Genomic DNA, 16,197 nt, shown 5'->3' with positions numbered 1-16,197 from the left:
TATAGATCAGGCATTTGCTGTGGTACGCCTGCAGTCCAAGACTTTCTGGCAAACAGACCAAATCCAGCTCTAGGACTAATTAGTTTGTCCAACATTTTCTAATTTTAGTGCAAAAAGTGGCAGCAAACTAGCATAGGTTAAACATAAGTCAGAATACTTTGCTTCAATAAGCAGACTATTTTACCAACACCTCTGTATTAGTATTTACTCCTTAGTGTTGTTTATCACATTTAATCCAAACTCAGGAGGATAGCACATCTTTTCATAACATTAAATAAGAGCTTCTAATTGTATCACACACACAAAAGATGTTCTTTTATACTTCTGTACTGAAGCCCTAGGCAACACAGGTCAGAGAACCTGTCAGCCACAGAGTTTCAGCTTCCTGGGTTTTCCTGTAACATATTTTAGTTCTTGCACACATCACAAGCAGAGTGCCAGTCATGGAGCCTGCACTGCATTCTCTCATTAATGACTAGATATCTATATAAACAGCCAGCAGCACTGGCCGTGGTCCTTGCTGACTAACTTGCAGAAAATTGCACTGCACTGAGCTTGCAATATGCAACTTCTTACATACATGTTCAGTAGTGAAAAACAAATGTGAATTCACAAGAATTCACACAGTATTCATAATTCATAATGTCAACATAATTTGTTGACAGTCAACCTTCCTCTACTCACATATGAAAATACTTCCCTACCCACTGAGGGTTTCCTTCACTTCAGTTGGGAGGGCAAGGGCAGGGGAGATCCATTTATTAGTAAGTTCTGGGCTTGCAGCATCTCGTCTGCCCTCATATGCCTATTAAGAGCCATCCACGACACATTAATTTTCTACAGATTCATGAAACACAGGACCAGTTATTTCAATATACTTTATTTTAAAACAGGTAGGTCACAAAGCACTAAGCTTAGCCCGTTCTGCCATACACAAGCTACAAATACTTGTTTGACAGTTGAGGGTCAGTCTTTAGTAGCATACATGAAAAGTGAATAAAAATCCATATAAAACAATATTCAAATAGTTTCCATAGGAACACAGATAATTGTGACCCATCTCCTAGTCATTTTTCTTGCATTTTTTGCCAAACCTAAATGTTAAAAAAACACTTAAAAATTCTACCGAGAATTAAGTTAACAGTCCCCCAAATGCCCTAAATTCAATGACTAACCTTGCACTTAGTACTAAATATTACCTATACATTAATACTAGCTGAAGCACAAGTTGCTGGATATTCAATTCCACTTTCCCAGGCACAAGAGACTGGCAGACTAGCAACATCCTGCTCCTCCACCTCAGCTAGGAATCCTTGCTCCTTGATTTGCTGCATTAATTGCCTAGAAAAAAAAAATAAAGAGTGAGTCAAAAACTGTTTCACTGCAATCTACCTAAAAATGTAAGGTACATTTATTTTAAATGCCAGTGAGTATGAAATGAACTCTTGCATCACCTGCAATCCAGACATTATCATCATATGGGGAAAAAATAAAATAAAAGCAGAATCCATGCAGGTCACTAGTGGCTGGCTAGGCTTTAGGGTAAGTGCCAATACCAAGCTGATTTTACCATTTCTTTCTAGGATTTAGATTGACAAAGATGCACCTGTATACACCTGTAGCTACATCTGTATATCTCATGCAATACAGATTTACTGACTTAGTGCTCAGTAGTTCCAATTTCATATGTGAAAATCCCTGACAACTTGACTGTCACTTTTTCCACACCCCCACATTACTGGGTAACCAGAATCAAGAAGTATGGATAACAGACTAGGAAAATAAAGGAGCTGACCAGACTAATAAGAGCCATGAAACTCCTACCATACTCAGACAAGAGTTTTACTGAAACAAAACTTCAGAAGAACTTCAGCTGAGTTTTTGGACCTAGTTCATAGATTCATAGAATGGTTTTGAGTTGGAAGGGGATGTTGAAGTTTTAGTTCTAACCCCCCCAACATGGGTAGGGACACCTTCAACTAGACCAAGTTGTCCAGAGACACATCCAGTCTGGCCTTGAACACTTCTAGGGATGGGACAGATCTTTCAATGGGAAGCCATTACCCCTTATCCTGTCACTATGTGCTTTTACAAACAATCTTGCCCTATCTTTCCTGCAAGTCCCCCTCAGGTGTGGGAAGGATGCAATAAGGTCACCCCAAGGCCTTCTCCAGGCTGAACAAATTCAGTTCTCTCAGTCCTTCCTCATAGCAGAGGTGCTCCATCCCTCTGATCAACTTCATGGCCTTGTTCAGACTTGCTCCAACAGGTCCCTGTCTTTCCCTGTGCTGGGGACCCCAGAGCTGATGCAGCCCTGCAGGTGGGCTCTCACCAGAGCAGAGCAGAGGGGCAGAATCCCCTCCCTCACCTCTGCCCATGCTGCTTTGGATGCAGCCCAAGACAAGTTTGGGTTTCTGGGCTGCAAGGGCACATGGCTGGGTCATGTCCAGCCTCTCACTCCCCCTGCACTCCCAAATCCTTCTCAGGCCAGGCTGCTCTGGATCTGTTCATCCTCCAGCCTGCATTTATACCAGGGGTTGCCCTCACCCAAGTGCAACACCAGCTTGTTAAACCTCAGGAGATTCCCACAGTCCCACTCCTCAAGCCTGTCCAGGTCCCTCAGGTGTGGGGTGGCATCCCATCCCTCAGATGTGTCAACAGCAACATTCAGCTTGGTGTCATTTTATAGTTCTAATTATCTTAGGTATGCAAGGCAAACAGTTGTGCCACTGTGTGGCTCCTCACATATTATTAGTTTTTACTTAGACACATGTAATCATCTTGTCCTTTATCTTTCACAGTTTCTAGCCACAAATTTAGTTGTACACCTTTACAAAACGTGGGTGACATTCCAGAAGACTTTGCCTGTCTTAGAAAGATCTGCACCATAATCTCATTGATGCATGCCTCTCAGTTAAGGGCCAGCCTTCACCACAGAATTCTTTTGCCAAAACAGAAAACACAACAGGTCTGCAAGAGGGCTGTGCTGTGGCCTTGGATGACTTACGTTTGCATAATTAAGCTCAGCATGCCTCAAACCAAGTATTAAATTTTAACAGCAATCTAGTGATACAGTGAAAAACCTAATTATTCTCCCAGAGCCATATTTAGTTTAATTAGACACAATTTTGGAATGTTAAGGTAAGTCTAAAAGTATCATGTGTTTTGAAAAATGCTTCAGTCAACCAGAGGTTTCACAGGTAAAGAAAGGTATAAGCCCTGCTTATACCAGCAGGGTTAGTAGAAAAAGAGGAAGCTTTCTCTTACTTTATATGTCAGGAATTCCCCTGAACTTTGAGATTTTCAATAAATTCAATCACAACCCAATAACAGAGCTAATTATGCTTTAGGGTAACACTTCTGCCCAAAAGCCCTCTGCCAGCTGAGCTGGTTAAGGGCTTCCTCTTACAGGAAACCACCCTTTTATAGAAGGTGCTATCTGTGTTGCACTGCAGAGCACCCATGTTACTTTAAAAAGGTAGTCCTGCTTTCTTTGCTTACCTGTTTAATAACTTCCCATGGAGATCTAGCACTCTGCACTGAGCACTTAGCCAGAGCTCAACCTAAACCAAGGAATAGTTCTCAAACAAACATAGAGATCATACTGTGAAGCAACACGGTTGAATGTCCCTGCATCCTGCAATCAGGAATTAGTAAGCTACTAATTTAGAAGACAATGTATTGTAACTGTTATTAACTGGTCTCTGATTGCTAGTCACAGAAGCTAAATGTAAAGAATTCATAATGTATGTTGTGCAATAGTGAAAACACTAGCTGGAATCCAGATTAATGAAGACCCCTAACATTACCTCTTTAAAAACATCTCTCCTGTAGATGTGTACAACAGAGAAAAGTAATTAGTAGCATCAGCATTTTTCTAACCACACAGCAAAAACCATCAGAGGCACTGCCTTCTTCCACACCAGAGCTGTGGGACCAAAACTACCCCGCTTATTAAGGGGTAGCCAACTGATATGAGCTATTTATTGCAGTGATCTCAGAAGTACGGATGGATCAAGATATTTAGTTACTAACCATGCTGGTCTTGACATCACATAGTGTATTGTTGGCCTCTGGAATCCATTGAAAGTAGAAGCTGCTGCAACAGTATAGGCACCCATGTTTTCAAACAGGATCCAGTCACCAACTTGCAGCTCTGGCATGTTGAACCGCTCCACAATCCGATCTAAGCCGTCACAGGTTGGTCCCCAAATGCTGCAGGAGTAGCAGCTGTCATCTGGCTTAGGCCGCTAAAGGAGAGAGGGGAGGTTCATTATTTGACTACAAAACAGAGCTTCCAGAAGTAATGTCACAGTGTAACATTCCACCTCTGAAGAAAACAAAGAGATTCTTGCAGGTTCTTCACCTCTGGCTTTCAGTTCATTCCACTGCATGCTCCATAAGTTAAATGCCAAAGTCTGGCAACATGAAGGGAGCAGTGAACTGAGAAGTGACTGCTGTGACAAGGATTCTCCTACGTGTGTGATATGTGACCAGTATGTGACACCTCTGAACAGGCATACCTTTTGCAGGACTGGCTTAACGTGTGCATGATCATACAGGATGCAGTTGAATGATCCATAGACCCCATCATTCACATAGTACATAAGAGTTTTGTCATTTGCATCATCCTCATCTGGAAGAATGTGAGACACCAGTGAGAAAAAGCCTTGGAAAGAAACACACAGATCTAAGACTAGGTCTCAATTTACATACCATCAGAACCTGTTTGCTCCTTTGACACAATTTTCTTTGCAATGATGTTGACTGCCAGGGTGAATGCTGAGGCAACATAGTATCTTCCTGGCTCTGCAATAATATTTATTCCAGAATCTGAAGGAAAGTATTTATCCAGTGCTGGGTTGATTACACTTGTGATCTAGGGAAAAATCAGATGCCAGTATTAAAATTTCAGCAGCTACTCAGGTGCTACTTTTGAAGTCTGAGATGAAGCAAGACCCTCAAATTCAAAACTATATACTAGTGAAACATGTAACATTTATTAACATCTATTATAAGTTCTATTGACTGCTTTTGCTTTTTTTTCCTCATTCAAAATCTTGCTTGCAATAAATTTATACAAAGTAACAAAAGCAGACATCACTTGCAGCTTAAACTTTAAGTAACAAAACAGGTCATGCTTGAGGCTGAAGGAAATCACCCCTCCTAGGGTCATTAAACCATCACTAATGCCCTGCAAGCCCTCACACTTCAAATTGAATTTGTAGTCCACTTGTAGTGCTTCTACTTATGCTCTATTCCACAGCCTACTAAATCCTGAAGATGTCATCTCATGGGATCATAAGCATACAAAGGGCTTTACTATCAGACTTGCAGTTCAGTTGCCTTCATGAACAGTTATTTCCAGGTTCTGAAGTTATCATGAAGCTGTCTCGAACTGCAGCATGACTGTATCATGCCATGGAGCCCAATTACATAATTTGCTTTTTCTGCCTCACGTATGCCCATACTGCACTATGAGAAGCCAGACCTCATTAGGAGGTACCAGAAGTGCTACAATGTTAGCTCACACTATTATAAAGGAACTCTTTATGTAACTTACTGTATCCTCATGTCAATATGTAACATTTAACACCTCCCTGGGCTAGAGGGCAAGGTGCTCTGACAACACTGCTTGAAATGGAAGTCCTGTCAATATTCAGTCCCCTTGTCTCTTCTGAAAGCAGAGCTATTACTGAGGTAAAGCAGACTGGAAAACACTCAGCGACTTAAAGTTATCCAAAAACTAGTACTATATCAAATTGGACACTGACCTCGTATGCTGCAACCCCTAAGGACAGTATGGGTTCAGCACTACCCTTTTACCCTATTTGGGAGCAGTGCCAATCTATTCAGTCTGAAGTACAGCACCAACTGGAAGAAGTCTATGTCAGTAAGAATCAAGCCTATAGTTAAAGCTGGCTTTACTTCTTTGAGAGTTCTGCATGTTTGTGCAGCCATTTAGTTATGTATCTAATGAGCTCATCTTATTTTTAGTTTTCAGATAACTTCCTCTTTTCCTCTTAATTGCATTTCCGATCAAGCAGACACATTTTTGCAAATGTGTCTGCATATAAACAGAAAACTCAAGATTTTATTTAATCCAGATCAACACTCAAGCAGACTCCACAACGTGAGAACCTCTTAGCAAAGCTATACCTCTTCAAATTTAAGCTTGACATCTTCAGAGCCAGGGAAGCCACCACCAATGTCAAGCAGATACATATTGAAGCCAAGTTCAGCCTAAAATGAGATTAACAGCAACACTGTCAAGAAAACTTTACCATTTATATCAGTTCATAATTTATCATATTAGCTTAAAAAACAATGTAAAGTCATTTCATTAACACTTGAAACAGAGCTAACATGTTCATGTAACAGTCATTTGAGTTTGAGCTGCCAATTTTAATGCATCATGTAGATGAGTTTTGCCAAGCTGGTCAAAGCTCAGGACTTAAAGAATCCCAACAACACGAAGTCAGTGACTTAGCTAGCTTTCAACCCCACAACAGTTGTACACCTCATTCAGTTTTGCCACAACAGTTGAACAATAGTTCCAGAGAAAGTAGAACCAGACTTACTCCCATGTCAAACACACAGCGGGCATCAGAAATGGCTTGAACAAAGGTCTCTGGGTCTGTACATCCACTTCCAACATGGAAACTACAAAAATATACAAAATATCAGTTACTATTTGCCAAATTAGCCAAGAAGTTTTGTATAAACTCATGTCATCACATGCAGAGGCATCTCTATAGTCAGTAGACCATTTAAAGAAAATTTACTTAATACAACTGTGTTTTGATACTGTCAGCTCACCTCACTCCAACAATGGCAAGGTCCAGTTCTTTTGCACGCTCCAGAAGAAGCCTGCTAGTCTTAAGTGTAGCTCCAAATTTAACACTCAGACGACAGACTGCTTTGGAGTCATCAGTGGTAATGCGCAAGACTAACCTAGAAACGGGAAAAAAAATGAGGAGTTGAGTTTCAGTACAACAGACATCATCATCAGGCAGGTATGATCTCTAAATAAATCTGAGTTTAAAGATAAAAGCCGCTCTGTGTATCTCTTACTGAAATGCCAGTAAACTACAAAATTAGATTTCACTCGTTAAAAGCACGTTTATTATTTCACAGTTTTGTAGACTACCTTAAACTAATGAAGAACAAGCTTCAGATAAAACAGATATTTCTTTATCTTGGGAACCCAAGGAAGAATCACAGAACAATTAGCATTACTCACTTGGCTTTTGGATGGGCCCTTGCAACTTTCATTAGCTCTACTTCACTATCAAATGTCATCATCTGCACACCACTGCTGGCAGCATGTTTGATTTGAGATACTTGTTTGCAGGGATTTGCATATATTATTCGCTCAGGAGGCACACCAATGCTCTGTACCAGCTGTATTTCCGTCTGAAGAAAGAACAGATTACACTTGAAGATATTTCTAGATGGATGATTAATGTAATCAGAACAAAAGCAACACTATTTGGTTATGCCTAATTTTATACAAACATGTCTTGTAAGGCTGAACAGATACTAACGTCAAAAGATAGCCAGGATCTCACCTTACTGGCACAGTCAAATCCTGCCCCAAGAACAGCAAGTGTCTTCACAACAGCTTTGCTGTCGTTACATTTCACGGCATAGAAGGGGGTCACCCGAGGAAGGGCCTTATGCCACCGCACGTGCTTCTTCACAATGTCCCCAAGGTCAGCAACATAGAAGGCATCTTTATCATCCTAGAGCAAACACACATCTTAGCGTTATAAACAGCAGATAACAGGATTAGCCTAGAGGTCAGCATTTGAGGGGGCTGTGTTAGGGATCACTTGCAAGGACAACTTGTTCTATTAGTTTATAAGTTTGTAGCATGAAATGCAGTGGTTTTCCCATTATACTTACAGAAGATGACACTTCATTTATTTTTTGGTCAAGGATATCCTTGGCAGTAAAGCCCTCATCAAGGAAGGTCAACTCAAATTCTTCTTTGCTGAAGTTACTCATGGCTTCCAAGATTTCAGGTTTATGTGAAAGGACTTGGGTATGAACTGCTGAAAAAAGACCCCATTAATTACTAAATTTGAATTCATATAGTTTACATTCAACACTTCACTTAGATTCATATTGTCATTATATGACCACTAATCTGTGCTCATATCATTTACTATTATACAGCTCCCACAGTGATCACTAATAGCTGCATAAATTAAGACACTTGCATAATGACAGATGTAATCAGAACCAAGGAGGCAGGCCAAAATAATCCTGCTAGCTGGAAGGCAAGTTCTCTGTTCAACAACTCTATGATGTTCTGAATTTACTCAAGGGAAAAAACCAATCAAGTAAATACTGTCAGATATTATTAGTCTGGCTCTCTGTAAGTTTCTGCTGTCTCTTCCTTCACCTCCACATCAGAGCTATTAATACTGTGGCTAGTGTCCATTTACCACTTTTTTTTTAAACAACTCATAAACACTATTTTAGCTCATCAGTTTCAGAATAAAGGATTTACCAACAGAGTCCAAGACTGTTACTGACTGCTGAGTAGTAACAACTCTCATCAGCTCCAAGCCAGGTAAATACTGGATTCTCAGTACAGTTCAGACTATGTATAAAGCAGACATGAGAACAGGGCTTTCCTTGAAGTTGCCCTGTTGGTAGTTGGAGCTTCCCTGTTCTACTCATGACTTCCAAGCTACATGAAAACCTCAGCTGCCATGAGTGGCAGATACACACTTTGAGACTGGTTCGTAACTCTGACCTGCAGACAAAGTCTTAGCAGTGATCCCAATTAGCACTCTAGAACAGGATTTTACAGCAGTCCACTACAAATCTTCATTGCTAACAGAAATCTACCTGCCAAGCAGAAAGTCCCTGGAGTACTGGAACTGAAGAGCAAAAGCACATTCCTCTGCCACCCATGACCAATAAGTCCATGGGCCACCCTTTTACTGGGCAGTTCAAATACAAAACAACAGCATTCTCCATCAAGCTGTTAAGCAGAGTGTGTGCTACCTTTCAAACACCTCAGCACTGCCAGTCACTCATAGGGAAGATGTGGTTCCATGTAATGGGGTCCAGACCTCTTCCATCTCTGAGCAATTTTTACACTCAAACTAGTCACCCAGACTAGGATTGAAAACTATGCAAACTCTGAATTATTCACTAATTTTAAGTTATGTTACTGTTTCCTCTGTTTTCAAAGAGTCTGTCTATAAACCAATTGAAAAAGGAAGTTTTATAGCTGTTACAGATTAACAAGGTTCTAAAACCAGCAAAATCATTCATTCCATATATGTCTATAACAAAATTTGTTTAATTTTACTGAGTAACTTTGAAACATCAGCAATTATACTTGATTTCAACCTTCAGAAACATGGCAACAAGAATGACTTCACATCTTTTGATAATTTCTCACTTATCAGAGACAAATCAAAACTGAGATTCAAACTAGATTAAGCTTTGATTCTAATAGACTCAACAATCCATTGAATCTTATTCTCCTTCTGCTCTCATTCACGTGCAATGCTAATTCCACCACAAGCTGGATTAAAGTCTTTTAAAAGCCTCTTTGAAAGGACCGTAAGACACAACAAATGAAACACTTCTCAGGAAGATGCTTGTTACTAAGGAGAAGTTGCATCTCATCACAGACTTGCAGCTTTGCAGAAAGTAGTTCAGGGACTTCAGCTGTGGTTAAGAGAAGTGAACACCATCAGGAAGAATTTAACCTCCCCTCTGCAGAGCACTACTGCATGAACAGCATTTTTCCTTTCAAGATGTAAAAGGGAAATTACTTTTACTGGCCACAGTCGATTTTGTAAAAAGTTCCTGCAAGCTTTCCATCTCCACGTCGCTGCGCAATTTTAACTACAGTGTAATTACACAGAGTACAGACAGAACGCGATCATGTAGGTGCGAACTGCAGCCTCTCAAAGTATGTTTCTATTTGGACTGTGTGCAAAGTGTCTGCAGTTCCCCAGAAGAAAGGCAATTTACGCTCATTTAGAATTTGTTCTCCAGAACATTCCCCTATTCAGCAGCTGTATTTAGACACGGCTGAGTCATGCCTGCAGGCTCCGTACTCTAACAGCCAAGCTGCGTCTAGAAAAGGTGCCCGAGGCGCCCCTGACTGCCGAGCCTGCGGAGCGCTGCGGGCACGGACGGAGCTGCCCTGGCTCACCGACGCCCCTCTCCCTGCAAAGCCACAGGGCCCGCAGCAGAGCCTGGCACGGCCGGGCTGGCTCCGCTCGGAGCGGGGCACTGCACGCCCAGCCTGGCACTGCGGCTTCCCGAGGAGGCGCCTGTCAGCCCCGGGGTGCACCCTCACTACAGCTCACATCACCCTGCGGCTGGGCTCCCCCACGACAGCCCCGGGCGCTCCGCGGGAGAAGGGCTTCCCTGCTCACCCCCCGGGGAATTCAGGGCCAGGCTGGACGGGGCTCCGAGCAGCCGGGTCTAGTGGAAGTTATCCCTGCCGCAGGCAGAGCTGGAACTAGATGATCTTTAAGGTTCCTTCCAACCCAAACTAATCTGATTCTCTGATTCGCTCCCGGCCCAGGCCAGAGCCCGCCGGGGGTGCAGGGGGGCAGCGCCCCGCGCCGCTCGGCCCAAGGGCGAGCCCGGGCGCCCCAAGCCCTGTTCCTGCCACGCACCTGCCTTTCCCCACCCCGGAAACAGCCCTGCGGCCACGGCGGGGCCGCGCCTTCCCCCGCTGCCGGGAAATGCCGCCAGGCGAGCAGGGGACCGGTCTGCCCCGCTTACAGCCCCCGAAGCCCCTCGCCTCCCCGCCGGGCCGGGGATTCCCCGTGGCCGGCGGCAGCAGCGGCTCCCGGCAGACACGTGGCTCCGCGCCGGCCGCTTCCGCCGCCCGCCCGCCCTCCCCGGCCCGGCCCGGCCCGCCGCCCGCCTCACCTCGCCTCGGGCAGCGGTGGCGGAGCTGCTGTCAAGCCCCCGCGGCAGCCGATCCCCTCGCTCGGAGCCGCCTCCCCCTCCTCCTGCGAGCCGGGCGCGGTGCGCGGAGCCGGGCGGGAGCACCGGACCGGCTGAGGAGGAGCGGGGCCGGCGGGACGAGCGGGGCGCCGCGGCTGACAAAGCTTCGCCACGGCCGCCGCGCTCCTATTTATAGCGCCGCGGCGTCGCCGTGGCAACGCACCAGCTCAAACCAGCCGCGATCGGCTGGGACCGGGGCGCTCCCACCGCCGCTATTGTGACGTGCGCCGAACATGCGCACGGCGCCGGCGCCCCTCGCCCGCCCCGCCCGGCCCGGCCCGGCCCCCGCCCGGCCCCCGCCGTGCGCCGGGCGTGCCGAGCCTCCGGCGGGCTCTGTGCGCCCCGGGGCTCTGCCCGGAACGGGATCCACCTGCACGGTGATGTGCGCGACCCCAGCCCTGCCGGCTGCCAGCAGGTGCATGGCCCGCGCCGTCTCCGCCGCCCGGTCGGTTCCGCCGGGTCGGTACCGCAGCCCTAAAGTGAGAAAGCGGCTGCAGGGGCCGGAGGGCTGCGGCTCCAAGCGATGCTGGAGGAAAGCACTGCTGAGCCACGTGTGTCAGACCCGGCGTGTCGTGGGCGACAGAGCCATCCAGTTTGTGCGGCTCTCGCAGCCCCTGTGCTCTGCGCTGGCTGCTGTCCACAGCGGTGCTGCCTCTGCCTGCATCCCTGACCACCGAGGGTGTTATCCAAAACACTTCCCGTAACACTGACCACAGGTTTTCCACCCACTCTTGTTCTGACACTGGTTGCTGTTTCCACTGTTACTTTGTATTGCTGGCTTCTTTTAAAAATGGGCGGCAATGGAAAGTGAAGAAGGTATCAATTGATCCTTTCAATCCGTTTTTGGGTTTAGCCCTGAACGACTGTGCTTTCTGCCCTTGCCAGGACAGACATTTTCTGCCCCTCTCCCCCTCTCTTTAAAATGTTCGAGCCTCACCCCATGGTAGATGGACTGAGTCTCTGCCGTATGGACTGAGTCCCTGCCCTGTCAATGTTTGTGGGAGGATGGAGCTGCCCTTGCCATGCTGAAAAAGTGATTTTTACACCCTGCTGCCTCTGGAGCATTTGTAAGAGAGGAACTTTTCTGCAGCCCATGCTGCAAGGACAGAGCTCAGGGTGCTTCTGCTCCCCATATCCAGGTCAGTGAAGGCCATTTTAATGGCTTTCTGAAAGTAGGCATCTAGGCAGCCCCTACCCTCCTGCAGAGTGACTGAGCACTGCAAGATGGAGAAAATCCTCCAGCCTACATGGGGAAAAGTGATGGGAAATGCTGGCTGCTGTGGGATGCTCTCGTGGAGATACCCAAAGCAAAAGATTGTGCTCACTGGCCTCAGAGGTTCCATCCTCCCACCTTTCCCAGCTCAGCTGGAAAATCCACTGTATTTCAGGCAGAAGCAGATGAGTGGGATGTCCTTGTCTGGCCCACAGCCCCTGCCTTCTGGAGCTGGATTGGGAGTGGAGGGCACCATGCTGAGGCTGCAAAAGAATCCCTTGAAGGATTGAAATAAAGGAAAACACGAAGATCAAGGAGATAATAAACAAAAGGTGGATTGGGACACAGCCAAAAGAAATGTCAGGGGACAGAGGTCCTGGTTTTGGTTCAAATAATTTAATGAAAGAACAAAATATCCTAATATATTTTAAATATATCTGTACTTAGTGTGTTTATATGTCATTACACATCCAGGCACGAATTACAGAAGATTTTCTAAATAACAGCAAGGAGTGGGGAAAACCATCCCAGTGTGTAGCACCTACATCAGCTGGTCCTCAGGACACTACCTGCCCTTGACAGCGATTCCAGTGCAGCATGGCCACTGCACAAGCATTGTCTTTGTTGAGGTAATTCATAAAAATCCCTGAGGAATTTCATATCATCTCCCCTGCCAGTTAACAGGACAAATAATGGGGCTCACATGCCTCTAGATTTGGCTCTGTGGGCAGCAGATACAATTTAATTTAATTTTTCTTCTGCTGGCTGTGAGCAAACAGGCATCGCAGAATCACAGAATAGTCTGAGTTGGAATTAAGCATTGGAAAAGCAGACAGGGAGGAGAGGGGAGGGAAGGGCTGTGCCACCACCGCAGGAGCCAGCTGTTCTCTGAGCTGGCTCAAAAGCAAGGGCTGTGGTCTGGGTAAGGACAATGGCCATCACCTGGCCCCAGCACTCCAACACAACTCTGGTACCAGCTGTTCCCTCTTCACCTTCTCCCCTCTGGCCGGGGCTGGAGAAGAGCCTGTGCCCTGTGGTGTCCTGGGGCAGGGGGGCAGGGCCCAGTGGGCAGGCACTGCTCTGGTGTGAGACAAAATGGAACTGTGCCAGAGGCTGGGGAGCAAAGGCTGGACTGCTCCAAGGGAAGGAGGTGGCAAAAACAACCACAGGATGCCATTACCCGGGGAACTGATGCATTCCTTAGCTGTTTGCAGATGCTTAATAGCAATGTTTTATCAGCTCCTCAAAAGGATGGGATTACCAAATATTTCATTTTCTTCCCAGTTCTTGTCTCTGGAGGATCCTTGAGAGCTGGTGGTGACAAGGGCTGCCTTTGAGGAGCACAATGTTTGCAGGAGTGCTCCAGTTCAGGACCCCTGGGTCCTTGTGCCAGAGGACAGTCAAGGGCAGCTTTCAGGCATATCAGGTACAAAAAAGGAGGCATGTCCTTTCTTTTCTGTTTCCTGTGCCCTGAGGGTCTGGCCAAGCTGCTCTGAAGGGCATGAGCAGCTGACCAGCTCTACCTGTCACAGGGGCAGAGCAGATCCCGGGTGTGAAGAACTGGGTGATGCTCCTGCAGCTCTTTGCAAGTCACCACCAGTCTCAAACTACCTTGTATGAAGCAGTTGCTTGGGCCAAAAATGTTTTCCAGAAGAGGGCACTGGAAAAGCATATGTTGGTAGGAGGCTGTGGCCGTATCTTCCTGATTTTCCCCTCCTCACTTTCGCTCCACACAGGGACCTTGCTGCTGTGGAGGGATAGGGGATGGGGACGATTGTCTGACTTCCCTATAGCTGTCAGTGTCTCCTACATCTTGCAGTACAGCAGCAGCAGCCTGGTGGGCTCTCACCCTGCTGAATGATGGGTGTCCTGGCTCTTACAGACCCCTAAATTTGGGAGGAGCTGGAGCCAAGCCCCAGGTTCCTTGAGCTTTGGCCAGGTGGGGAGAGCTGCCCAGTAGGAGAGAGATGAAGTGGCCAGCACCACCACAGCAGCTGGAGGAAACCTCAAGGTAATGCCTGGCATTTCTCAACTGCTTTCCTTCCCTCTGAGTCTATCCGCAGTCTTTGTGCTTCTTAAGAAATTAAGCCCTGTGACAGCTCATGGAGGTTGGTAAATAGTACCTCCACTTTACGGATGAAAAGTGACTCAGAGGAAGATTCAGTGACTTACCAAGGATTGCAGAAAATAAATTCCAGATAGGGGTGTGCTGAGATGTGGGCCTGTGTGACGTGGAGGTACTGTGTAGGCTGTGGGATGCAGGATATGTGCATGGGGGAATCTCATGGGGCTACCTCCAGCTCTCTTGGGGCATTAGCTCTTCATTCCCTTTCAGTTCATTGACACAGAGAAAAGAAAAGAAAAGAAAATCTTCAAATTGTCCCTGTCATCCAGCAAGACAATAGAGAAAACAATGTTTCCAAAATACATTTTTGTCATCTTTTATTACACATTTTCTAGGTATTTGAATACAGTTTCATGCAACTCAGTGCTACAAATGTAATGTTGCATCCTTTTGAGTCAGAGCAACAAACTAAAATAACTCCTTGCAGCGGCTAAACTAAAGGAAATAGAGTAACCAAAATTCTTGTGAAGTGACTGGAGAGCTTTGTTTTGCATCTCAACTCCAGAAACGCTATGGATCTGTTTTCTAATTTGCCTTTTTTGGGTCTAGTAGCCCAGTATGGTTAAAAATTAGTTCAAAACCTCACATGCCATGAGGTGAAGCACATAACTCTGACATTACAGCACCAGTTTTGTGTCTGAGCCTTGTCTAATCCTTTACAGTTACAGATCTGAGATAGATCTGTATGAAAAATAAATTTTAAAAGTTGGTGCTCTCATATGCATGGTAAGCATATTTGATACATCAAGGTGTTTGAGTATCATCATCCTCTGTAAGAGCTCAGCACCCACCAGAAGTGAGCCAAATAATGAGATTTGACTCTAGCATTCTTATAGTTAATTCATGGATTTATGTTAATTCATTTAGTTAATTCCTATAGTTAATTCATGGTAGGCAATATACGATGGTATAGCAGAGTTTAAACACTTTGTATTTTAATAGACTCCTTCTCGCTCTCAACAAAGACAATGTCAAACTTCTGTGAGAGTCAGAAAGAAAGAGAGCTCTTGCAAGTTGTTCAACATTAGCTTGAAAAGCAGAGGTCAGCCTTTTCTGTGGGATTTCCATTAACCTGTGGGATTAAAGGAAAGGGAGCCATGGAAGTGACAGACTTTCTGTGTGCCAGGAAGACAGACAGATCCTGTGTGTGCAGCCAGCAGCTGGGGAGGTACCGGTCAGTCCTGTTGGCAGGGCACTGGTGCTCAGCCCGTGCACTGCATCTCTCTCATACAAAGGATGGTCTTCTGCCTATGTGAAGCAGTGCTGGGTCTATGGGACACGGCTGTCACACATAATTCACAGCCAGCTTCTGAGCCCACCCTGGTAAAGACCTTGATTTACTCCAGAAACAACCTGAAAGTTTGAGCAGTTTTGAGTGAGGAGGCACTTGGTGTCTGTATGCCCATCAAGTATCACAATCAAATGATGACCACTGGTGGTGTCAGTGCTGGATCTGACCCCATCTGTCAGGGCTGTATGTCTCTTCTCTGTCACATACTGTAGTGGCCACTCAGAAGGGAGAATGTTGTCTGATGAGAGCAGCTGCAGGACCTGAACATGCCACAATTTGCATAAATTAACATCTTGCAGATTTAAATCCTAAGACATCGCCCATGGATCAGATCTTAAGTTGTTGTGCATACACAGTGAGATAACACTCCTCCAGTTGCTGGAGCAAACTCACAGTTGCTGGTGGGAAATTCACTGCATGATGTGAATAGACAGGGAACAATAGTGGCCCATGGCATGTATTGGTGAGCAGAGCTCAGCCCTTTTGGACTTCATGTGTGCATGTTGCTCATTTGTGACATTTGCTCACAAACATTTGTCTTCTGCATAATGTATGTCCCAGTGCAGAGTT

At 45.6% G+C, this 16,197-nt stretch overlaps 1 protein-coding gene across 3 annotated transcripts; it reads right to left on the bottom strand.

Moving 5' to 3' along the window:
- Window positions 1–864: 864 nt before the first annotated feature.
- On the bottom strand, window positions 865–11,179 carry ODC1 (ornithine decarboxylase 1). Of its 3 annotated transcripts, none has more exons than XM_063424950.1 (11): window positions 11,162–11,179; window positions 7,909–8,054; window positions 7,572–7,745; window positions 7,244–7,416; window positions 6,820–6,954; window positions 6,582–6,663; window positions 6,160–6,243; window positions 4,717–4,879; window positions 4,524–4,636; window positions 4,036–4,250; window positions 865–1,341 (listed from the first exon to the last, which is right to left on the bottom strand). In XM_063424950.1, exons 2-11 carry the CDS (start codon window positions 8,008–8,010, stop codon window positions 1,200–1,202), a joined length of 1,383 nt encoding a protein of 460 aa, XP_063281020.1. In that variant the 5' UTR covers window positions 8,011–8,054; window positions 11,162–11,179; the 3' UTR covers window positions 865–1,199. The 3 variants fall into 3 exon arrangements, with proteins under 3 accessions (XP_063281020.1, XP_063281002.1, XP_063281011.1); XM_063424932.1 differs by lacking the exon at window positions 11,162–11,179 and adding an exon at window positions 10,921–11,138 and having other exon boundaries at window positions 7,909–8,057; XM_063424941.1 differs by lacking the exon at window positions 11,162–11,179 and adding an exon at window positions 10,921–11,138.
- Window positions 11,180–16,197: the final 5,018 nt, after the last annotated feature.

Source organism: Prinia subflava, chromosome 2, assembly GCF_021018805.1.
Source record: "Prinia subflava isolate CZ2003 ecotype Zambia chromosome 2, Cam_Psub_1.2, whole genome shotgun sequence".
In the NCBI taxonomy this organism is placed as follows: domain Eukaryota; kingdom Metazoa; phylum Chordata; class Aves; order Passeriformes; family Cisticolidae; genus Prinia; species Prinia subflava.
The sequence above is the reverse complement of the archived record's forward strand: the minus strand, read 5'-3'. Positions and strand labels throughout refer to the sequence as shown.

Bases quoted from the DNA above. Each gene is read 5' to 3' on its own strand.
- ODC1 (XM_063424950.1), bottom strand. From the start codon at position 8,010: ATGAGTAACTTCAGCAAAGAAGAATTTGAGTTGACCTTCCTTGATGAG. The intron at 7,746-7,908 runs GTAAGTATAATG...TGTTTGCTCTAG, and splicing joins TAAATGAAGTGTCATCTTCT to GATGATAAAGATGCCTTCTA. The intron at 7,417-7,571 runs GTGAGATCCTGG...TTCTTTCTTCAG, and splicing joins GATTTGACTGTGCCAGTAAG to ACGGAAATACAGCTGGTACA.